The sequence below is a fragment of the Gorilla gorilla genome, chromosome 3, assembly GCF_029281585.2.
Source record: "Gorilla gorilla gorilla isolate KB3781 chromosome 3, NHGRI_mGorGor1-v2.1_pri, whole genome shotgun sequence".
NCBI lineage: Eukaryota > Metazoa > Chordata > Mammalia > Primates > Hominidae > Gorilla > Gorilla gorilla.
In genome coordinates this window covers 71,641,229-71,667,118 of record NC_073227.2, presented here as the reverse complement: position 1 = coordinate 71,667,118, position 25,890 = coordinate 71,641,229, and the positions used below count along the sequence as shown (strand labels likewise).

The window sequence follows — 25,890 nt, the reverse complement described above, 5'->3', positions numbered from 1 at the left end:
ACCGAGGCCACCCAGGGTGAGTTCCTCTGCCTCCACCCAAGTGCAGCCTTTACCTTGTCCCTCTAGAGCTGAGGGCCCTGCTCCAAGGAGTGACACTGTGAGCTGCTCACTTGTGAGCCCTTTAAATTAAACTCGTATTCTAAAACACATGCACTGCCTTCCTGGAAATTGGCTCTCTCTCGCACTTAAAACACAGATCCTCCTCTATGGCAGGGTAACACAAAGGCAAGTGAAAAGGGGCTCCCTGAATGTTTCTGCCAACTCCAGAGAGGGGAGAAAGGAGATTTGCCTCTGCTTGTTATCCGGAGCTGTAGGTGAACTGTTCTGCTGCTGATAATTGAAGTCTATCTGCAGAACAGTTATCAAGGGCAGTAACCTTTTTTCTAGCAATGGCCTCAGATGAAACTTGTTTTTCTTATTAATAATTTGTTTTTACTTCCTTTGGTATAAACCATCCCTATGGCTATAAAGTGACATTTTTGAAAGTGGAAATAGAAGGAAAAATGTCCTGTCTGTTCAGTGTGGGATGGAGGGGAAGGTGCAATTTTCCCTATTTGACAGGCCCATTAAAGCAGGATTTCAGAGTATATTCACTAGCAAAATGTACTGATTTACCCATTATAATGAAAATTAGCTTAAGTATCTGAGTCAAGTATAATTTGTAGCATTTTTAAGAGCTAGAAAATCAGGCCTTTATAAAATGTAGATCATAATTGAAGACAGGTTTTAAAAATGCCTTAGGGAAATAATATTAATAAAATGTCAAGATGAATGGATAAACAAAAATATAGCATATACACAGTGGACTATTATTCAGCCTTAAAGGGAAGTCAACTTTTACAAATGATAGAACATAGATGAACCTTGCAGACATTATATTGAGTTAAACAAGCAGGAGACGAAAGGACAAATAGTGTATGATTCCACTTATATGAGGTACCTAGAATAATGAAATTCATCCAGACAGAAAGTAGAATCATGTTGATCAGGGGTTGGAGGGAGCAGAGAATGGTGAGTCATTATGCAGTATTTCTGTTTGGGATGATGAAAAAGTTCTGGAAATGGATAATGGTGATGGCCGTACAACAATGTGAATGTACTTAATGCCACTGAACTGTATACTTGCAAGGTTAAAATGGTAAATCTTATGTCATGTATATTTTATCATAGTAAAACATTTCTTAAATGCCCCAGTTGCCAGATATATGTGTATATATACACATGCACACAGATAGGCATATGTGTATGTATAAATGTTAATCAGCCTCTCACTTATCTGTGTTTCATTTGATATCATTCAAATTAGATGGCATAAGTTAGAACTAGAGTTTAGGGTTGTCACACTTTTTTATGTCTTGAAGTTTTCATTCGTCCTTTTTTTTTTTTTTTTTTTTTATGAGAAGGAGTTTTGCTCTTGTTGCCCAGGCTAGAATGCAGTGGCATGATCTCGGCTCACTGCAACCTCCACCTCCCCAGTTCATGCGATTCTCCTGCCTCAGCCTGCCGAGTAGCTGGGACTACAGGTGCCCGCCACCACGCCTGGCTAATTTTTTATATTTTAGGTAGAGATGAGGTTTCACCGTGTTGGGCAGGCTGGTCTCGAACTCCTGACCTCAGGTGATCCACGTGCCCCGGCCTCCCAAAGTGCTGGGATTACAGGTATGAGCCACCGTGCCGGCCTTATTTGTCTTCCTCAAAACCCCATTTCCCCTCCTGAGCCTGCAGGGAATTGACATTTTGCAGAAGTTTGAGTTTCCTGATAGGAGGAAATTTGGTGATTAGTGAATATTGGAGTGCCTAGCTCACACTCGCCCACACCCGCACCTGTCCAGGACAATGCTAACATGAAGGCAGTTTGCACTTGACAGGTCCTCCTGCAGGATCTTGTTGCAAGAATCTGGCGATGCCCATCTGTTTGTGGAGCGTGCAGCCAGGAGGAGCTGCTCGGAGGTGAGACTGCACCAGGGCTCCCTTTTGTATGTCCTAGGTCTTGGGGGGTGAAGTCTTTGACTAGTGTGGCTGACCTTTGCCATGCTCTTTTGACCTGTTTCTTTTTACTTTGTTCTGAATTGTTCTTTAAGTGAAGGAAGCAAATGTTCAAAGAAGGGACGAGCTCGCTACCCCGACCCCAAACTTCACAGATGGTGAGGGCCTTGTTCTGGTGTTTATTGGATTCCAATCCTTAGTGCTTTTCTGGTTCACGTTTCAATATGTGCTTTCCAGAAATCAAAACACAGAAATCTACATGTTTACGGCAGCGGGGATGGGGTGGGGGGTGCGGGGAAACGGGGGACTGTGCTGGGCTGTTGGGAAGAACCCACTGGAAATGAGAAAGTTCCTCCTTTCTGCTCAGGGATGGATCCCAGTATATTTTGCTTGTCACATCCAGACCTTATCCAACTCCCCAAAGACTGACTTCATAATGGCAGAGAAAGGTTTCCTTAGTCTGTCTCTGAGATCAAAAGGGGAGGTCTTTCCTCAAGCATTAGGCTGTATTTTTGTTAGGATGAGTGAGTGAGAAGAGAATATATTAAGTAGTCCTATGAAGGTCTTTGCTGCTGGTAAGGTGTATGTATCTAGAAGTCTGACCACATAATTAGCTGAGAAAGGTCTGTCTTTGAGTGTCGAATGATGCTTGCATCTTCATAGTTAATTATAAGATGTCAGAGCCGTAAGTCAAATTTCATGTTTAGGTCCTTATTCTAATTCTGTGTCCAAAGAGTAGTATAAGAGGGTAGGCCTGGCATGGTGGCTCACACCTGTAATCCTAGCACTTTGAGAGGCCAAGTCGGGTGGATCACCTGAGGCCAGGAGTTCGAGATCAGCCTGGCCAACGTGGCGAAAACCCGACTCCACTAAAAATACAAAAATTAGCTGGGCATGGTGGCGGAGGTTGCAGTGAGCCGAGATCGTGCCACTTCATTCCAGCCTGGGAAAGCGAGCCTCCATCTCAAAAACAAACAAAAACAAAGTAGATGTTTAGTTATATATTTATATTATAAGAGAATCACTGCTATTCATTCTTGCCACAAACATTTGAGTGCTTTCTATGTACAAGAACTGAATTTTCTTTTTTTTTTTTTTTGAGACTGGATCTCTCTTTGTCTCCCAGGCTGGAGTGTAGTGGCACGATCACAGCTCACTGCAGCCTCAACTTCCTGGGCTCAAGCGATCCTCCCACCTCAGCCTCCCAAGGAGCTGGGAGTACAGGCACATGCCACCATGCCCGACTAATTTTTGTATTTTTTGCAGAGATGATGTTTAGCCACATTGCACAAGCTGGTCTCGAGCTCCTGGGTAAGCAATCCTCCCGCCTTGACCTCCCAAATTTCTGGGATTAAAGGCATGGGCCACCGTGCCTGGCCCAAGCGCTGAATTTTTATTAATGTAAGAGATTTCTTTGTCTTTTTTTTCTTCTTTTTTTTTGAGATGGAGTCTTGCTCTATTTCCCAGGCTAGAGTGAAGTGGCACAGTCTTGGCTCACTGTAACCTCTACCTCCCAGGTTCAAGTGATCCTCCTCCCTCAGCCTCCTAAGCTGAGATTACAGGCACATGTCACCATATCCGGCTAATTTTTTTGGTATTTTTAGTAGAGACAGGGTTTCAGCATATTGGCCAAGACTGGTCTTGAACTCCTAACCTCAAGTGATCCATCTGCCTCGGCCTCCCAAAGTGCTGGGATTACAGATGTGAGCCACTGCGTCCGGCCGATATTTCTTTGTCTTGACCATTTTTTTTTTTTTAAAAGACAGAGTCTCGCCCCGTCTCCCGAGCTGGAGTGCAGTGGCGCAATCTCGGCTCACTGCAACCTCTGCCTCCCTGCTTCAAACGATTCTTGTGCCTCAGCCTCCTGAGTAGCTGGGATTACAGGCATGCTACACCACACCTGGCTAAATTTTGTATTTTTAGTAGAGACGGGGTTTCGCCATATTGGCCATGCTGGTCTCAAACTCCTGGTCTCAAGTGATCCTCCCGCCTCAGCTTCCCACAGTGCTGGGATTACAGGTGTGAGCTACTGTGCCCGGCCTATCTTAACCTTCCGATGGCCTACGTGTTTAATTCCAAACATACAATGTAGGATGATTAAATCAGGATAATTGGGGTTATCCCATCACCTCAGCATTTATTTCTTCTAAGCATTTAATTACAGATCTTAGAATTGTTAGTGGCTTTAGACTAACTCTTTACTTTGTCAAATGAGAAAAACAAGGCCTAGAGAACCTAAGTAACTTGCCTAATGATTTAGAATCCAGAACTGCTATGTCTCTATCAGTATATATTTTCCCCTTGACATCCTTCACTAATTGCTTAAGAGCAAAAGTATGCAGTTATGGCCGGGCACGGTGGCTCACACCTGTAATTCCAGCCCTTAGGAAGGCAGAGGCAGGAGAATAGCGTGAGCCCAGGAGTTCGAGATCTGCCTGGGCAACATAGTGAGACCTCGTTCTCCACCAAAAGGCGGGGGGTGGGGAAGACAAAACCCCCAAAACCCAAGTGTAACTACCTGCAAAAGTATGCATTTATACATTTCATCTAATATATACAAATATTAAATATTTAACAGACACCGAACATTTAATAAGTTTGCTTGTCTTCTCCAGCCTGAGAAAAGCTTTGACAGATGTCCTATCTCTAAAACACACACACTGGAAGCTTGAGTCGTTGCTGCTGGGTCCTCTTAGTAAGTTTCCTTAGAAGCACACAGAACATTTAACATGTTCTGTATCTTGGGAGTGCTGTTCAAAAAGCAGAAGCAGCCCAAGGGCATCTTCTTTTGCCACCAGGTGGCACGCTTGTGAATTGGGAACTGGTGGAAGGAATGAGTCAAGGTGAGGGTTGCACTAAAATGAATCTCCCAGCTGGGCAATGTTGAGGAATGTGAGTGGGGAAATGCTTCATTGCAGAGAATGAAGTCTGTCTGATTTGCCCAGAGATCACAAAAATAAAAGACAGAAAAGCAGAACATAAAAATGCTACAGGAAAGGTGGGATCGGCACAAATGATACCTTGGCACTATGTCCGTGTGGTTTAAGGCAGAAAATTGAAGGGCTGACTTGGCCCTAAGGAGGAAACTACTCAGTAGCAGAGGCAGGAAGGGCCCAAACCACAGGTGAATCCACCCAGGTTGAACGCCCACACAGAGGTGTGCGGGTGGAAGGTGGGTGGGGTGGGGTGGTGCAGCCTGACTGCCTCCGCTGCAAAGGATATGCCTTTGTGTGCAGTGTGACATCCCTCTCTAGCCTTGGCGAGCCTGGGAACCACTTCGTCTCACATGTCCTTGGAAATGTGGGATCCACATGTACCATGGGCTCCTTTGTACCACTGAGAGTCTCCTGAAAAGAGTAGGTCCAAAAAAAGGGGGGCTTGAGCCCAAAATGGGCTTCTGCACCTTATGGACACATGCATCAGCTCCTGGGCAGGTCAACTTAGGAGCCCTTCTAGTCATCCCTCTGGCTATCCCTCCCCTCAGTTCCTTCTTTCTTTATTGCCATCTTCCTCTGTGGATGTTCATCTCCCCAGCTCTTCATTCTGAGCCCTCTGGAAACACCCTGTGTCTTCATGCTGCCATCAGGCACTGTCCCCCACACTCACTGACTCCGAGGGTCCTCCCTCCACCTCCTCCCCCAAACTCCTCCCTGACACCAGCCAGTCCCCACAGTTGCTGCTCCCCCAGCAGCACGACAAAGCTCCCTTCTTCCATGTCCCACTTCTGCCATACCAATGGCCAGGCCTGCTTCTGCTGTACCAGTTGCCAGGCCCTGCGTCTAGAGATCCTGGTTTGACTACTGTGGGCAAAGCTCTGGTGGTTCCGACATGCAGCTGGGATTGCTAATGAGTGTATGAGTTCTATGATTGTTTCTCCTCACTGCTGTCAGTGGCCAGTCCTGTGCCCTGGAGACTTGGGGGTGGGTTCCCCATCCTTCTCTGCTCCCCAACCTACTACCTTGTCCTGAGGTTCTAGTGTCCATCTATTTTGCCATTCAAAGTAATGGCAAAAACCACAATTACTTTTGCACCAACCTTCTATAGAAGGCCCTGTGCACTGTCTGATCTGGAATTTCCTGGTTCTCCTTTAGCAGTGGAGTCATTGTCATCTCTATCCTACTTCAGCCACCCTGGGCATTGTCATTTCTCCCTGGCCCCTCTGTTCTTTGGAGTCTCCACTCCCTCCCTGGGGGATTTCATGGACACCACTACCACCCTCTGTGTGCCAGTAAGACTCCAGAGTATATCTGTGGATATACCCCACCTCCTGCCTCCAGTTTCCAGAACCTTTTTGCTGCTGCCTGCTGGGCCAAATGCCTCAAAATCTGTTTTACCCCTCTAATCTATTGGCACCCCATCTCCCCATCATGTAAGACAAAATCAGGGATATTTTTCTCCTTGCTTCTTCACTGTCCAGGGCCAGCCCACCCAAGGTCCCAGGCTCACCTGGCATAAAGCCACCCCTCCCCTTAATCCCACCATCTCTGGTTGATGCCCTCATCAGCTCTTTTCTGGGTCACTGACTGGTTGTCTCCTGGCTGACCTTTCTCCAATTCTGTTCCCCTTGCACTGTCCTTCACTGCTCCCAGAGGAGTCCTCCTAAAACATACATCTGTAGCTCACCCCCTTACCATGACAGAGGAGGCCTCTGGGGGTTCTGCCCTCTGTCCCTCTCTAGCCTCACACCGGCAGCAATTCTGAATGATTTTGTGACTCCTAGGCACTGACTCCACTAGTTCTGTGATATTTGGTCTTGAATGTCTCTCCCTTCTCCCCTGACCCAAGTGATAGACCTTTCTCCTCTTCTACCCCTCAGCCTGGCCGCACACATCACTTGTTTTGAGCCCTAGGAATCTTTTTCTGAGCCTTCTCCACTTGCCCACTGCCTTAGTTTCCCAGCTCAGTTCTACATAATACTCTGCCCTGTTTTAGCCTGTACTTGCTTCATTGTATGGTAATTATGTGAGTCTGTCTTCCCCACCGGGCTGTGAGCCCCTTCTTTGTACTCCCAGGCCAAATGATAGGAGCTCAATTCCCATTTCATCAATGAGGACACGTTACACAAGTGCTTGCTTTGTTACTGATCCAGCCTTGTTTGCCATTAATTACTGACACTCTAGCTTTATTTCTCTGTTCTGTGATTCCCCTGTGTCAATTAGTTCATCATCTTTAGACCAACCTTGAAATATACTTAAGGAGCTACTTAAAAAAAAAAAAAAAACTAAATATGCTGTAATGGAGTCTGTTATTTTGTGAATTTTAAATGGCTAATCATTTTTAAATGGTATAGTGCTATTGCTTGAAACCTTAAACTGTCCAAATTCTGTAAAATCACTAAATATCATGTACATAATACAGTACTGAGACCTGGCATGCAGATAGAACATATCTTTAATTTTTAAAAGCTAAACAGAAATTTGCATCGTCCAAAGGAACTGGTTTCTCAGGCCTGGACATGGGAATATTACAATGAAAGGTAAGGAGGAGATGATGTCAAACAGTTACCTATCATTCACCTCATGACCAAACCTGAGTAGGTTTTTTGTTTTTCTTGAAATGGGGCCTTACTCTGCTCCTCAGGCTGGAGTGCAGTGGCACAATCTCAGCTCACTGCAGCCTCGACCTCTTGGGCTTAGGTGATCCTCCCACGTCAGCCTCCTGAGTACCTGGGACTACAGGAGCGTGCCACCACACCCGGCTAATTTTTGTATTTTTTGTAGAAATGAGGTCTCACCATACTGCCTAGGCTGGTCTATAACTCCTGGACTCAAGTGATCTGCCTGCCTCGGCCTCCCAAAGTGCTAAGATTACAGGTGTCAGCCACCACTCCTGGCCCTGAGCAGATTTTAATCATGAGTTCTGCCTAAATAATTGCGTTAATCTCTGTATTACTGGATTAAAGATAGATCTGAACTTAAGAGAAAGTGTGATCCGTCCAGGCATATTCTCAAACTTTTCCATGGAACTACTTTTAAAGATTGGAGGTACCACAGGTTTGAGTGGGACATTTGGGAATATGTGGTTGTAAAGTAATTCAGTTTCTTCGAAAGCTCATTTATTTCCTCCTGAAAAAAATACATTTGATTTTACCTTCTATATTACAATATGTAAGACAATATGAAAGACTGTTTAAAATTATTTACCATTGAGTGAAATCAACCTTCAAGAAGACTCATAATCAACTTTGGGAGGCCGAAGCGGGTGGATTACCTGAGGTCAAAAGTTCGAGACCAGACTGGCCAACATAGTGAAACTGCATCGCTACTAAAAATGCAAAAATTAGCCAGGTATGGTTATGTGCCCCTATAATCCCAGCTACTTGAGAGGCTGAGGTGGGAGAATTGCTTGAACCCAGGAGGCAGAGGCTGTAGTGAGCCGAGATCACATCACTGCCCTCCAGCCTGGGCGACGACAGAGCAAGACCCCGTCTCCAAAATAAAAAATAAAAAAAAGACTTACAATCAAACATCCTCAATGAAAAAGCATTGCTCTGTAGGGTGATGCCACAAATTATTTAACCATTCTTTCCTTTCTGCCCCTTTGCATCTTCTGTACTGTAGACATTCCTTCCCCCTTCACTTAGCAGGTGGTATATTCCTGGCACTGGACAGAGACCTTACTTTGGATTGTGAGAGCTCACAGTTTGGTTGGGTTGGGGTCCCCATAGGACTAGCTTTTCCTGAAGCACCACACCCCTTCATTCTTTGAGAACTTTGTCTTCGCCTTCCTTTTCCTTGAATACACATAGAAACACATACACATGCAAACACATATACAAAGTCTTCCTGGCTCAGCTCTCCCCTACACCCTTTCATGGTCCTTCTGGGCAGCACAGGCCTGTAGCACGTGTGTCACCTCTTGATGTTTTATTTCATTAGCATTATGTCTTTGTCTGCACAAGGCTGTGAGCTCCCCCATGAGCATCTAGTTCTGGTTACACAGTACATGGCGTGTTGAAAGGTCAGACTTTAATGACGACGGTGCATTGAGCTCCCCACAGTAGAACAGGGATGTTTTTGGGATTCTCTGTTGCATGGCTTCCTTTGGTTCATGTGGGTGATTCAGAGTTGATTTAGTCTCCCCACTGCTGGGCAAGAGTGTTTTGAGGACTCGTGTGGTTTTCACTGAGCTCATACTCCCCCTCCCCCATCTGCACGCTATTTCCAGTATCATCTCTTTGTTTGTAAAGCCTCATGGGTGTTGTGGGCGATTACTGGGATCCTTCCATCATGGTTTTCATCCAGTTTATTCCTATGGGGATAAAAAAGTGTGTCAGAAACAGTATAATATACAAATCATTAGCTTTTTTATTACGAATTGTGGTTAAACACTATGTGAACCGAAGAGTAGTTGAACTACAATGCACAGGCTCTGCCCCAGTCACAGTTCTTCCTGCTCTACTTCCCCAAAACTAGAATAGACCTAATGTGGTGGGTTTTCTTCCCTGCCATTATTTTGTCTAGTTCCTTATATTTGTGTCCAAAGGAGGACAGGTTTAGGAAGGACTTCTTTACTTTTAACCGCAGCTATCAATCCAGTTGTTGGAGCTTTAGCCTTTTGTGAAGGATAGAAAGACCTTGCAGTCATGGTTGACCTGGGCCAGCCACTGCTGAAGTTGCCGGGGAGCACCCCTGGGCTCCATCAACAGGTCACTCCTACTTCCACAGATCACTGCGCCTAGAATTGCAGTCTCAACTAGTCTGTGAATTGACATGTTAAAAAAATACTACAAGTATGCTTTGAATATTTTATTTTTACTTAAAAACAGAAGATGGACAGCTGCCTATCTTTTGATGGAGGGTCAAAGCCTCTTCTTTGAGTTTTGGTTGAGTGATGGGCTTTCTCAGGAAAGTTCTGAGCTGCCATTCTTTCCATACACCACACCCACAATGCAGGGTCTGTGATTCCTTATTTCTGTGTCCTTAAATGGAGTGCTTGTGAAACAATCCAAATGCAGAACCCACGCTAAGTTTTTGTAAATTGGAGGCCCTCCTCCGATCTGCTAATGTTTGCCCACATTTAATTCAATAGTAGACTTTCTTTAGTTGAGCGACCCATATAAAGCCTTTCTTAGTTACGGAAGAATTAGCAGCTTTCTCCCCATAAGCACACACTCATTTTTCACCAATTTCCATAATGTGCACTTTATACATGTAATTTATACATAATAAAATATCGAATACAACTCCCATAAGCACGTTTGGGGATAAAACCAGATGACTCATGGTGTGAGCAGAAGAGCAAAGATACACTAGAGAAGAACTTAATAGTATTGGACATTAAAAATGCCTTGGGCAGGGTCAGTGTGGTTTAAAATAAGAGCTTCCAGGTCTTTCCGCTCAGAGAGTTAAAAGACCTTTTCCTGCCAATGCTTATTTAGTATAAGCTCAACTGTATAGAAAAACTAAATAAAAATAGTGAAGCAATTAAGTTTTTAATGACATGAATTAAAACAACATTGAGGGGCTCACAGAGGCTAATAATAGAGGCCAGTGTGATCAGATAAAAAAGCGTCAAGATAGCTGAGGCAGGTTTTAGGTTTAGCCGGGCCTTAAAGAATTGTTGAGTTTTTAAAACATTAATTGCAGTAATTACATGTAACTTAGGATGTACTATTTTTAAGTGTCCCAATTCTGTGTGGCACCAAGTATCTTCACAATGTTGTGTAACCATCACTACTAACCATTTCCAGAACTTCTTCATATCCCAAACAGAAACTCTACTTATTAAATAATAACTGTCCATCCCCCCTCTGTACTCCCTCCCCACACCTTGATAACCTGTTCTACTTTCTGTCTCTGTGAATTAGCCTATCCTAGGTACATCATATAACTGGTATCATACAATATGCCTTTGTGTCTGGCGCATTTGACCTAGCATACTGTTTGCAAGCTTCATTCATGTGTGGCATGTATAGAATGTTACTTTTTTTTTTTTGGGCTGAGTAATGTTCCATTGTATGTATATACCACATTTTATCCAAGTTATTGGACCACATTGGGTTTTATGAGTTATTGGACCACATTTGGGTTGTTTCCACCTTTTGGCTATGGTGAATAATACTGCTGGGAACATTGGTGTACAAGTATGGCTTTGAGTTTCTGCTTTCAATTATGTAGGTTGAATTTTATACTACTATTGATGAGGGAGACATAGCAAGTACCGGAAGAGGTTATAAGCCAGAGGCATTTCTTTTATTTTGAGCTATCACTGAAATCTTGCATTGTTGACTCTTCATAAGTGTCCGCTTCCTCCTTTATGCTCTTTGAGAGCGAAGGCCATTTTCTAGGTTCAGCACTTATCAAGTAGCTGGGATAAGTATTTACTGAATAAATAGTTCCTGGAGTTCCTAGCTTAAAGCCATCATTCCTTATAGTGCTAGTTGGTCTCCAGAGTGTTGGGTTTTGCCACCTATCCTTTTTTTGGGTTAATTAATTAACATGTGTTCAGGGAACAGAAAACAACTCTTAATATTAGCCTTAGCCAAACATAATTTGGGAAGTACATTTGCTAATGCAAAAAGTCCTGGTGTAAATAAAACACAATTCAACAAACATTTGTTAAGAACTTGCTGTCTACCACGCACATTTCAAAATTTGGAATTTCAGAGCAATTTCAAAGGTAAGTTGGAATACCTTTTTGAAAGGCGTTCTCTTAATACGAACCTCTACTCTTTTAAAAATTTGTTTTTTAAAAATTGTGAGACTACTATAACAATATTAAAGACAATTTAAAAAAGAAAATAAACATTACAGTCCCACCCTAATAAAAGCCCTATTTTCATTTTATAATGTGAGTTTATAAATCATTTATTTTGAAAATAAAACCCTGAATACTTCTGGTGGCAATTATTTTAATTATTTTTTAAAACTCTAGAAGTGAAGCATGAACTCATGATCTTGAATTTAGAGGGCCCTTATTTGGAGGGATGCATGGCTGTTTGACTTGATGAAGCCAAGCTTTTCTTGGTGGAGCAGCAGAATTGACATGGGTCATCTTTTGGGGATAGATCTGTAGACTGTTGACATCTGTTATAGGGACTGGGTGTTTAGGAGCCTGTCCTGTCTTTATTCTTTCATATGTTCAGGATTGAAGAAAATGTTTTTATTACTGTGCTAGAGGGAAAAGTATGATTTAGGATCCTTACCTGCAGGATCTAAGACCTTGGAGTGGATGTAGGAGATATGGACACAGCTGAACATCAGTACAAGGCAAATGAGTGATGGGCTGCCTCTGTTGGTGGGATTTAGTGAGGACAGGTTATCGCAACATGGAGTGGCTAGGGAACAACATCCATGAAGAGGCTGTCTTCAGCGGGGCTTTACACAAGACAAGATGTGTCCCAGGGACACAGGCAGAAGGGATGATGGGCATGACAACGGATGAAGAATGTTCTCAGGATCCTTAGCCAGTCAGCCTAAGGAGAGGCAGGTTGGGTCTGGGGAAAACAGCTAGAAGTTAACCCCATGGCAGTTCCTTTAAAGTTGTAAGAGCTGCTACTGTTAGCTGCTGCTGCCTCTGTTGTGGTTTTGAGGCTGGGGATGGAATTGTTAAAAGGATATTATTTTAGGCTGATGGACCTCAGAGTTTTGAGGGAGGATGAGTTGGGGTGGGGTGGGTGGTGGCTGGCGGGGAGTCTTTTAGGAGAGGATATTACTTCTGTGAAGTAGTTGGCTGGTCTCAGGTGGGACAGCAGGAATGGAAGGGATACAGGGTGTGTGGAGGGGGCTCTGAAGGAAAGAATGCTAGGATGTGCTGCCCGAGAGGGGGAAGTCAGGTAGGAACATGTTTGGCAGATGATGGAAACTCTTCCCATACATAGGAAGTGGGTGAGTCCGGACTGATTTGGAGGGCCAATAAGAAGTTCCATTTCTGGAATAAGTGTGCCTAACATTTATTATGTGTTTTCCATGTACCAAAACATAGTTCTAAGAGCTTTACATAACAGCCTTATAAAATAAGTACTGTTACTATCCCCACTTTACAGATGAGAAACTGAGGGCAGAGTTGAGTAGGAACTTGCCTCAGGGTTACACACTTAGTGGCAGAGCCAAGATGCAAGTCTAGACAGTCCTAACTCAAGAGCCAAGCTCTCACTTGGTATGCTAAAAGGCTTTCCTGCTTTTCTATGATAGCATGTATTAAAAACTATCCAGTCCTGTTTTAATCTCCTTGCATGTGTTACTTCACTTGATTCTCAGAAAAACTCTATGAGATGAGGGTATTTTTATCCTCATTTTCCAGGTGTGGAAACTTGGACACAGACTTAGGGTGATATGCCTATGTCACACAGCTAGACTTAGCTGCATTGGCCTGGTGTGTCTCAGGAAGTCAAGGATGTTTATTTGACTGGATTGTAATTATCTATATCCATCAGATCAACCCATGAGAAAATGGAATTGATTGAAATAGATTGCAGTATAAATTCTTTAAGAATTATTGGGTCAAATTTGTATCAATATCATGCACGTTCATTGGGAACTGTTCTTTTTTAAAAGGAATAAATAATATAAATAATAGCATATCTATTTATTGCTGCCTCTGTTTTTATTATTTAGTGCTCTGTACAACTCTGAAAATAATCCTGGCCACTGCGTGCCCATATTCTTGCTGCCACATTTAGATGCTGCACCTAGCGGACTCAGCGTCGCACTCTGTAGCCTTTATGACGTTGTTGCTGCCTAATAATATTTAATGCTTATAATTGGACTTATTGTCTTTTGATCTGGGGTGTACTTTGCTTGACATAATGGGGCTACAGTTGATGCCACCACAGGCAATATTTGGCTAATAAACAGGAATTGAGACTGGTCATCTGTACACACACCTGCAGGAAACAATTTCCACCCTCCTGTAAAGCACCTTCAGTCTGTCCCTACCCACAAGTGCTCTTCTTTCTATCTCACATGTGAGGGGGTCTCCTGTTTTCTTTACCTTTAAGCCTGGTTTGTTTACAGATCTCTATTTCTGTCTCGTACTGCCAGAACTACCCAAGGGAGAGGTCTGCATTTGCAGCCTGTAGCCCTGGAGCAAACAACACTTCCCACTCAATTGAAATTGTGCTTTAGAATTTCCAGCAGTCTCTTTGTAACCAGATTAGGGTTCTTTTGTTCATTCCCTGCCATCTTACTGTGGCATCTGCCCTTAGAGCCACCACCCTGTCTTTGAAACTTTGTACTGCATTGCCTTCTTTGCCACTTAGCCTCTCTCCCTTTTCTTCCTGGTGGTTCTTTTTCTTAAATCTCTCATGACCCTTTCCTACACCCTCTTGGCTGGAAGAGCCCTTTAAGATCAGTGCTTGGTTGGTTCCTCAAACCCTTTTCTTTAATGATCTGATCTTGTTTTTTAACTTCACAAGGCGTCACTGGACCACCATCATCTGAATTCCAGGTCATAAGCAACCCACTGCTGAGAAGTCCCATTACTGGCCAGGTTGTACCTGTGAGCAAATTACACCTCTCACGTCCCCTCCCCTCAGAATATGCCCCCATCACCTATCCTCACCCATCCTGAACTTGTGTGGCTCACTCAGATCAGTCCTCATCTGCAACCTTGCATATGGTGGCAGGGGACATAAATCTGATGTGCATGAACCATTCCCTTCACCATTCTGCAAGAGGTGACTGAGGGCCCCAGGGAATCTTGTTATCACACTGCCCCAGCCCACCTCACCTGGGGACCTTGCCTTCTGCCTCCTCACTGAGGTCTTCCCTGAGTCAACCTTTTGCTTTTTCATCCCGCTGATACAGCCTTCCTCTGACAATCTATAGTGTCTTTTCCTGTTTATTCTGAATTCATTACTGTAGGTTCTCATTACTTCTGCCTGCGACCAGCATGTTTCACTCGTTTCCTTGAATCTAGTTGATTCTCTGGGATCTCACTGTGCATGTCACTTCTCTGCTGAAAAACCTAAATTGAATCTACAGGGTCCCTGAGGTACATTCCCAGAATTTACACCCAGAAGTTCAGGACCCTTGATGGATCTGGTTTCACTCCATGTAGTTTCACCTGTCATGTGCTCCGCAAGGTACCCTGTTTTTTAGCCAGGCTGGTTTCTGAATAACTCTAGAGGCTCTGTGCTCACTTCACTGCCAGCCCTTTCTTCATGCTGTCATCTTCTCCTCCTCCTCCTTTGCCCTTATGATATGGTTACACTCCAGCCCACCTCTTGCTTTTTCTTCAGATTGACAGTAAATCTCATAGCTATGTTTTACTTCAGTACTTTGTTCTATTGTTTTTAGAGAGACAGAGTCTTACTCTGTCACTCAGGCTGGAGTGCAGTGTTGCAATCACAGTTTGCTGCAGCCTCAACCTCCTGGGCTTAAGTGATCTCCCACCTCAGCCTCCTGCCTCAGCCTCCCATGTAGCTGGGAAAACAGGTTCCCACTACCATGCCCAGCTAATGTTTTTTCTAGTTTTTGTAGATGTGTTGGGCGGGCGGGGTGTCTCACTACGTTGCCCAGGCTGGTCTCGAACTCCTAGGCTCAAGCAATCTTCCCACCTCAGCCTCCCAAAGTGCTGGGATTACAGGCGTGAGCCACGGCACCTGGCCAGCAGTTTGTTCTTTAAACCCTGAAATGTATGTGAGGACCATGTGTCACACTAGCATGGACTTTTCCCCAGCATCTAGCATGGTGCTTTTGTAGATGATAATTAATGAATAGGTATTTGAATACATGGAGGCATGCATGGCTGAATGAATTGGCTGTTGTAAAATTTCTAGGGTTCAGGTTTCATATTCAGAGCCTAAAGTTTGCATCTTTATAAACTAAATAGTTTCCTATCTAGGAAACCTATTTAGGCATTAGGGTGTTAAAACAGGTGTATCATTTCCTGCCTTAGTGTTTAGAGATTTGTGAATAGTTCTCCTTTTGATGAACATTGCCATGTAAAGAGAGTTATATAGAAATAACTGAATTCACACAGTTTTAAGGAAAAGCTATTCTATGTCATGGTCATGTATATTCTGCCAAAGAGAGTGACAGGCCAGTAGTTTTCTTTTTTCTTTTTCCCCATAGTGTGAGATTTTGTTTCTGTTGTTTCTAAGCTGGGTGTCTGCATGTCCACACTGCGAAGATGGCCCATATTCAGAATGAAAACTTGACCCAATTGTATGTTTAACCCAGAGAAGGCTGGGGCATTCAGCACATCCTGGCTTGGGGACCAAATGTGACCCTCAGGATTAATTGAGGGTTGGAGAAAATAATTTTATAGATGAACTTAAGACATTTTAGACAGAACTCTCTTTTCAGCCATAAATAGCAGGGCAGCTTTGTCCTATTTTTATTGTAGAGTACACAGAAGATGGAACTCAGTATTGGAAGAAGTGCTTTATTTCGCCAAGGAAGAAGATCATACTCAACACGATTCTGTTTTTCTTGGCAGGCTCTTCTCAACCATCTGTGAGTCCAGGGGAACCGTCTCCACCATCCATCCATCCAGGAAAATCAGACTTAATAGTCCGCGTGGGCGACGAGATTAGGCTGTTATGCACTGATCCGGGCTTTGTCAAATGGACTTTTGAGATCCTGGATGAAACGAATGAGAATAAGCAGAATGAATGGATCACGGAAAAGGCAGAAGCCACCAACACCGGCAAATACACGTGCACCAACAAACATGGCTTAAGCAATTCCATTTATGTGTTTGTTAGAGGTAAATGCTTGGCTTTCTGCAGTGCTGTGCTTTCAAGAATTTAATATCCTGCTCTTAATTTTGGATGACATATGGATGACTGAGCCATAGATAAAATATTTCTGGCTGGGTCTAGAAGGCCTAAAACACATGTTTCTTCACTGTTCTCTCCCATCTTTTGATGTGATACATAGTGGCTTTGGGTATGGCCCCAGCTGGAGGACTGCAGGACTGTGATACTCTTCCTAATGAGATTACAGTAGGTTTAGCCCATTTGTGCTGGTGCTTTGAGTAAACCCTGAGAATCAATTAGGCCCTTTGGGAAAGCTGCATTTTAATGCCTTGAGATACTAGATACTCCCACTTAGTAAAAACACTTCAGGGAACCAAAGGCCTCTCAAGGCCTAACCAGACCGACACTTCGAAAGACGCGGCCCACTCTTAAGGAGTAAATTTCAGAAAAATAATTTGGTCAGCTAAACATCCCATGTCTGTCATGGGTTCTTTGTAGAGTTGTCCATAGAAAAAAATGTGACCTCTTATAAACAAAAGAAAAATAAATATGGTAGTTGGAGTTCTATGCTTTATTTCCTATGACAAGTTCAGTGATTTGTCTGTGATTTTAATAGCCTTTTCAAGAGTAAGCATGCTGGGCAGGGGTGTATCTTGTAGTTGATGTAAAAACTGATCCACTGGCAGCTTAAGGGACATATCCAAGTGACGGGAGGAGAAATAGAGTTCTATTTTCTAGTTCTGGGTGTCCCTGGACTGGGGCTGTCTTTGAAACAGGCCTGAGAGGCCTTATCCATGGTATTGTGAATGAATAATGGATACTTTTATTCTAGATTGGAGATCTTAGGTACCTCCTGAGTTCAGTTCCTCACTACAGTATTTGGATAAGATGATCTGTTCTGTCTTTCTTACGTAATTGTTAGGGAGCCAGGATGGTACAAATTCTAACATGCTCCATCAGGAGCGAATAAAGCTGACTCTACAGTTTGACTGTGCCTCTCCGCTTTATCAGTTGTCCTTTCCGAAGTAGGTAGCTGCAAAGATATACCCTGGTAAGTCACCACTTCATCTCAGGGCATGCTTCTGTAATTGCTGAGCTAATCCATGTGCTGTTCTTTACATTCAGGAAGGTATTCTGCAATTTCCAGGTGGCAATGAAGTATCATGACAATTGAATAAATGAGGAAAACTGTTGAATTGGTTAAATCACTCTAACAGGGCTCACAAACATTCTTCGTAGGGAAAGTCATCTTCTGTATCTTGGAACTATCCTTAATTATAACAAATGTAAGATGTTTGAATACTTAAGTAATCTCTGTTACAGCAATGAAGGAAGGTGGGACATCATTGTAGGAGCTAGACTCAAGTGACCTACAAAGAGTAGATAAAACAGTAACTAGCTATGGCCTGGGACCATCCATAGTGCAACCATCATGAGGTCATTTATTTGCAGAATAAATTAGTAAGGTTGGGAGATGCATAATTTATCTTGGAAAACTTATTTTCAGAATTGGTCAAGGATAAAACACAAACCTATTTCAATGATGTCAAGTTCATGTTTGTGAAACACCTGAGTTTCAGATGGAAAGGACAGTTTAAAAACAGATTTTAAATGTAATCTGTGGGCCTAAACATGTGTCTGTATTATTACACTGTAGAGAGTGGCAGCATATTGTGTATACGAAATTAGGTTTGTCTGGCTTCTATGAGGCCAAGTCAGCCTGAGCCACTCCGAGTCTGTGCCTGGTGTCCTGTCATAAACACTAATAGTGTTCACTTTCACTCACAAGTGTCCTGGTGGGCTATGGTATTTGCCACAGAATTCCTGAAACTCATAAGCTCCCCTTGTACATTTGAAATTATTTGATTTCCAGAAGCTACATTTACATGTTTCTTCAGAGGAATATGAATCAAGTGAGACTCACCTATCATGGGTACTGGGTGGCCTGGTGAGAGTTTTCTGGATTCTCTTTAGAAGCCGAAAGACTCTGGACCCTGGAAAGGGTCCTGCACCAAGTGGTTAGAAGGAGGAAGCCTTTCCTGCTCTCACTAGGAATCATCACACATATTGGCAGATGATCCCTGGAGTTGTAATAAAGTTTTCCCAAAGTTTTAAGAGCTCAAATATTGCTCTCTGTTGGACCTGGGTTTGAGTTCCAATCAGCCATTTCCAGGTCATGTCACTTGAGGAGGGTTGCTTTTATGACACCACAGTTTCATCTGTGAAATGGCAATAATGATAGTACTGATCATGGGAGGGGCAATTTGAAGATTAAATGAGATTAAGTGTAATGTTCCAAGCTTAGTACGCGATACATGGAAAGCGTTTAATAAATGTTAATTCTCAATAGTACTAGATGGATAAATTTTGCTTTTGTTTACACAGAAAAAAGCAGCCATTTGGGCCACTAGTCATGAAAGGCAACATATTAATATTAGATCTTTTAAAAAGTGTTTTCAGTGTCTGTGACCAGCCATTCCAACTACTGATTTTGGATATGCTTCTATAGATCCTGCCAAGCTTTTCCTTGTTGACCGCTCCTTGTATGGGAAAGAAGACAACGACACGCTGGTCCGCTGTCCTCTCACAGACCCAGAAGTGACCAATTATTCCCTCAAGGGGTGCCAGGGGAAGCCTCTTCCCAAGGACTTGAGGTTTGTTCCTGACCCCAAGGCGGGCATCATGATCAAAAGTGTGAAACGCGCCTACCATCGGCTCTGTCTGCATTGTTCTGTGGACCAGGAGGGCAAGTCAGTGCTGTCGGAAAAATTCATCCTGAAAGTGAGGCCAGGTACTGGCTCTTTCTTATCTGCCTCTGGGAGTTGAGAACTCACTTATCTAAAGAAGACTTCTCTTCTCGTTGATCCACCTTAGTGTAGTCAGTCAGGGAGCTGGTTGTTCATAGTTCCCCCAGCTTCAAGAAATGTCATCTGCTTTTGAATTTGTTTATTTCATGGTCCTGACCCCATGTGGCAGTTCCATGACTGCCTCTCATAGAGGTGAATGTATCTGCCATAGATTGGCATTTAGACTGGACTGACTTAAGTCAGCCCAAAGTTTCATAATTGCATCAAGTACTCGTTCCAAGGGAAACCCATTGGGTAGCTTGAATTATGTTGGTTGAAAAGATTAGCATGCAGATGAGTCATTCTTTGATTTACTATTGACATATGAATTGGCTTTCCCTTCAGCTGATCAATTGCAATGCATCCTCAAACTGTTTGAGATCTGAGAAGGAAAATTCCAATTGACTGTGGAACTTGTTATGGTTGTGCCATTATGTAGAATATTTCGTTAGCTGGAAGATAATCTAGGTTTTAAATCTCAGAAATCATCTAATTCAACACCAGTTGGCATTCAGCTATTGAGTACAGTTTTTATTAAGGCTTTTGAAAAAGTATACTTATTGAAATTAGGGAAAATTTGATTATTTAAAACCTGGGATTTCCAGAGGTGAGCAGGGTAGGATTTGCATGAGAAAGACGCCTGTTTGCTTAAAAGAATATAAGTAGTTGTTGGTCACATCCTCCTGACACCATCAAGGTTGTCTGAAGTAAAGATTAAAGCAGCTTCTCTATGCTAGGGCTTCTACTTGGTTTGGAAAAAGCGTTTTCCAGAAGCATTATAATCTCACAGTGGGCATTTCTGTCTTTTTCACTCAATTTACTTGAAGGATGCATGATTTAATTGCTGGTACCTTCAGATATGCAAGTAGTACAGATAGGTTAGCACCATGCTTTGTATTTTATTTAAAAGATGACAAAGTAAGCTGTACACATTTGAGGAGAAATGGTAAATCAAAATTTCATGCTATAATACAAATTATTTGAGGGGCCACATTTCTTTTCATTCTAGCCTTCAAAGCTGTGCCTGTTGTGTCTGTGTCCAAAGCAAGCTATCTTCTTAGGGAAGGGGAAGAATTCACAGTGACGTGCACAATAAAAGATGTGTCTAGTTCTGTGTACTCAACGTGGAAGAGAGAAAACAGTCAGGTGAGTGAATTGCTTCATTCTTCTCAACATATTGTTCTGTCTCTGTGGGAGATGATAAGTTTTCTCTTTCAGAAGAGTCTGTCCTGAAACTGCCTCGGCTAGTGTGTCTGTCAGAGGTGGATTATCTGGGAGAATGTTGGGATTGCATATTTCCCCCTTTCATACCTCCACATGGAGTTATATACATTTATTATTAGTAACAAATAAATTTCATTTTATACATTTATTTTGAGAAACTTGAGAGAACTTCAGATTCATGTTATTACTTCATGCTGTTTCTTTGAAAAACTCTGTTAGGGACTTAAAAAACATGGTTAAGTGCATGAATACTTTGATTTAAAGCTATTGTTGATACTGTTTAGGCCAGACTATTTAAAATATTGAAAAGAGTTGTCACTTCCATACTTAAAAAGAATAGACAGTCTCAGATATTCACCAGAAAACCCTTCCCTCGCCCACAAATTGGCCTATCCATTTGAAGAAGGGTTTCTTTTTGTAAGGATCTGATTTCCTCCTTTGAGGCTGGTTACCTGAGATTAAGTTGCTAATGGTTTTCTATTTGTTTTAGTCACTATTAATAAAATTGTTATCCTTAATCTGAAACATGTGGGCATGCTTACATTCCCATTCATTTAACAAATGCATATTCAATGCCATTATACCTCAGATACTGGGTTAGGCATATCTTAAATAAATTTTAGCTAGTTATTGAAATTTTCTCCCTACTAAAAGAGCAGAGTTTTTACACTGTCTTAATTTCCAAATACTTTGCTTTAAACTTCCCATTGACCAAGTTTTCAGTAATTTTTTTTGAGTAATCTTGGCCATCTAGTTAATTAGCTATCACAGTGGTTTTTATTCATTACCCATGCAAGCATTATATTGGAAAAAAGAAATATTATATTTTCTTTCTCCTCCTCTTCCTCCTCCTGCCCCATGTTCAACATTGGCAATTTTATGCCTGTTTAAAAAACTCTTTGCTAAACAAATAACCATGGTGATTGCCATAATGCAAAGACATTGTGATGATATTCATGTAGACCTGTGATGGATGATATCTTGCTAAATGAAGCCTGCCATTGACTGGTAGAATGGATTGTACCATAGACTTATTCTTTCAAACCAATGACTCAGAGAAACATTTTAGTTTTTGTATCATATAATGTAATACAAAAATAGCTTGTGTATGGATTTTTGGCTAACCTTACAGAATACAATCTCATATTAATTGGCTTTCTATAATCCTTGATTTCAGATGAGAGAACAATTTAGACTGGGTGTGCATTTGAGCCTCTGTATAACTTGAACATTATCCTTTTTTGAGATGAGAAATTAAATTGCCCCAGGCAGTTTTGTTCTGAACCATTTTTCCCAGGAGCCCTGCATGCCAGTCCCAATTAATCCACTGGTGCTGGTAGATAAGCCTTCAGTGTTAGGAGCTCTTTGGGGAAATCCCAGTGTGCACCTCCAAGGGTTAAGGAAAACCAAATCACGTGCAAACAATATGTAATGTGTGACTTGCAGATGGGGCTCATGGCTGTCTGCCAAGGTTCATCCATGAATCTTTTATTGATATCTTTTGGCTTAATTTAGAATACTATTAGCACTATCAAATTATTTAAAAATCCATAATATTTTATTCTGACCCTTTGGAATAAGTTTAACTCACAATGTAATTTAGGGTAAAATGACTTTTTAGCATTGTTGCCATTGTTTAAGCGCAAGGGAGTCTTGGAGTTTGTTCAATACTGTTAATCTTGGTTGGTTAGCTTTCTTAATGCCTCTAAACCCTCACATTTTTACTTGCTTGTAATCAGAATCTTTGACAGTATCCTAACTTATGGGCTTTGGGTTTGGATGTTCATGCTGCATTTCTTATGACTGCACTATTCCTTTCGGTGCTGACAAGTTCAGAGTTCCTGTTTGAGTTCTGTTGTGGACTCTTGGGCTCTTTGAAAGAACTAGAAGGAAGATACCTTAAATTGAGACTTTGATATGTTATCTGTCCATTGTCACTCTGCCTTTGTGGAGAAGTCTGTGAAACTATGAACTGGGAAAAGCCAGTTTGAAAATGTTGCTTCACCTTGCTCTTACATCTTCTTGACAATTGATCTTATGCTGTGAAATGGTAGATTTCTGCCAATTATTAGAAGACTCTCTTAGAAGGGGGTAGTAGGAAATCTACATAGTGTTACAAACTAGAAAAGCCTTTAAAGATAGTTTTGTTCCCACATACCCTTTTAGAAACTAAAAGTTAAGACTAGTGATGCTCTTGACTTACCTAAGATCTCATGATTAGTTAACAGCAAAGCAGGTTTCTGTTCTTTTTAGTTTGAAACATTCAGCTTCAGCAGTCAACTTTTGTGTGTGGTTACTTTAATGTAAAAATATTTGTAAAACCTTAATAACATTAAAAAATAGGTATAATTCCACCGTCATAGATAGCAATGCTGTGTAATAGAAATACATGAACCTTATATGTAATTTAAAATTTTCTAGTAGGTACATTACAAAAAATAAAAAAGGTAAAATTGATTTTAATAATATATTTTATTTGACTCAGTGTTTCTAAAATATTATTTCATAATGTAATTAACATAAAAATTACTAATTAGGTGTTTTACATTTTTTTAAATACTAAGTCTTCAAAATCCAGGACATATTTTATATTTACAACACAACTTACTTTGGACTACCAGATTTCAAATGCTTAGTAGTCCCAAGTGTCTAGTCCTTATAAATGCTATATAGTCTGCATTTTTTCATATTTTTTTCTCTTTTCCCCTATGCATATGTATTATCACATAATTGCAATTTTAAGGTACATTCAATTTGTGCTTTTTAAGTAGGTAAACACCTCTCATAGTCATAATGCTATACTTGATATACATTTAGGTCGTTTCTGAGTTTTTACCACAACCAACATATTGAAGCTTTTATTTTCTGTTGAGCAATTTCCTTGAGTTAAATTTGCTGCAGTTGATCAGAGGGTATGAACATCCTGGTAAGCTCCTTTCCAGAAGGATTTTTCTGATTTATAATACTGTCAGATACTTTAACTCTATTAGGTTTACCAAAGCCTCACCAAGGAATCACCCTTGATCTCATTCCATGTCAATATTAGCTCCTTTTACTTTAATTGGTTGTTTTTTTCCCCCATTGTAATAGGAGTGTGTGTACATTACAGAAAATTTGGAAGATGCAGAAAGCTATATTCGACTTTCTTTAATCTTTTCAGAAAGCTGCTGTAGCTTATGTTATGGTTTCCCCATGACTTTTTAAATACAAGAAATCTCTCCATGTCTTGTCTGCAGACAAAAAATGAGTGAGATGGTGATATCACAAGGGTAAATTCACAACCTTTTCTTTTCAGCTCATGCTTAAATAATTTGGGCCTTGTTCTTAGATGTCTCTTATGCCTTGGAACTCCCTTCAGTAGTTCACAAGATTCTGCTGGGTGAGAACTGCAGGATGAGTTTCCAAGCTAGTTGTTGACATTGTGATTCTGTTTTCATTCTTGCAAATAATAAATTTTAATAAAATAGAACATTATTGTTATTAGCAATGTGTTCGCTCTCAGTCATTGGGACATAGAATAGAAAAAGACATGACAAAAATATGCTGACTCATATTACAAAATATCAGTATCCCATAATATTTCATAGATAGCAACTTTTAAAATTTAGCATTGCGTAGAATTTGGAATTATACGTACTAGGGTTAAGAAATGAATTTTCATTTTTTTCCCAATCATTAATAATGACTGTCTTTCAACATAATCCTGTAATATGAAGTGTTCCAATGACAGACTTGTCATGATGCTTTATTATTCTTACTTAAGTAGTGTATAATGAAAGTTAATATGGAGAAGTTAATTGCTGCTATTTTTAATTTATCTAGGAAAGATTCTGAATATAAATTATATGGTAATCTTCATTTTTGTTTTCTCCTTTTCTGAAACCAGCAGACTAAACTACAGGAGAAATATAATAGCTGGCATCACGGTGACTTCAATTATGAACGTCAGGCAACGTTGACTATCAGTTCAGCGAGAGTTAATGATTCTGGAGTGTTCGTGTGTTATGCCAATAATACTTTTGGATCAGCAAATGTCACAACAACCTTGGAAGTAGTAGGTAAATACCTCTATGGGAATGTTTAAATTACTGGCAGTAGTGAAAGAAGAAATTATTAGATAGTTTCTTTTTTATGTAAATGGAATGTTGAACAGATTCTTAGAATTTTGTTGTCACTGAATGAATGAATGAAAATTATCATTGTAGCCTCTTGCAATGAAAGCACAAAACCAAATTCTACCAGTTTAGTGGAGGAAAGTGGAAAGCTGTTACTAAAATTGTTCAAACCTATTATTCTTTGTGCACCCCACCCTCCTTTCCCCACCAAACAAAACATAAGTTGAGATTTTTCAAAAATGCTAGTGCTCGCTGAATGATTTGAGTTTGGAAATGGATGTAGAATTTATCAAGGAGCACAAATGCTTAGAGCCTGAAGTATTTCTCTGAAACTTTTGGTAGGGGCTGTGCCCCTTGGTTTATTGTTTTGCCACTCATCAGATCTAGTTCCTTCTAGTAAGGACTGAATTGGACTTTTCCTCCCTAGTATTCCCTACCTCCTTATCTCACCTGTTCTCTAAGCATAAAGATTATAGCATAAACCTTCAGGAAGGAGTGCCATTGGGACACAGGTCATTGGTTCTACGGAGCATAAACTACAACATGGTAATCTGTCCCCGGACCTCATCATATCTGGTATGCACAATTGGTTCAGCCTTATCTTCTCTACTCTAGAAATTTCACTAAATATTTATTTTCCAAGCATCTTTATTTAAAGAGAGCAGAGCATAGTGAGTTTCTTCATGCTTTTGATTTACTGAGAATAATAATTATTTTAAAATTACTTTGTTTACAATTTTGTTGTCTTTTGAGTATTGTTTGAATTTAATCCATTTTTTTGTCTTTTTAGTACAACCATATTCCTAGTGTTAGACTTTCATTAAATACTTCTAGGGTGGCAACATTCTTGATCAAGAACAATAATAAAGTGATGCGGTATTTGTTTTCATCTCTTTCCCCGCCTCACCAAATTTCTTCAATAATTTATGTAGCAGTATTAAAGCTTTGTGATTATCCCACAATAATCTTGTAAAATTTTGGCGTTTCTGCCCATGTTATAATGGAAAGTTTCTCCCCAGACTGAACATGGAAAAGATACTTTACTTGCAATTATAGTCAGCACACAGAAAGT

General features: G+C 41.2%; 1 protein-coding gene across 8 annotated transcripts in view; it reads left to right on the top strand.

The window, feature by feature from the left end:
* The window catches only part of KIT (KIT proto-oncogene, receptor tyrosine kinase), an 82,603-nt gene that overhangs the window by 21,093 nt on the left and 35,620 nt on the right, over positions 1-25,890 (top strand). For 4 of the 8 annotated variants that reach the window (XM_004038686.3, XM_019025975.3, XM_019025978.3 and 1 more), the window contains exons 2-5: positions 16,372-16,641; positions 19,143-19,424; positions 20,489-20,625; positions 24,593-24,761. In XM_004038686.3, coding sequence (XP_004038734.1) covers positions 16,372-16,641; positions 19,143-19,424; positions 20,489-20,625; positions 24,593-24,761 — 858 coding nt within the window. Of the gene's footprint in view, positions 1-16,371; positions 16,642-19,142; positions 19,425-20,488; positions 20,626-24,589; positions 24,762-25,890 lie in introns of all 8 variants that reach the window. The other 4 variants (XM_055384205.2, XM_019025977.3, XM_019025974.3 and 1 more) reach the window with 1 other exon arrangement.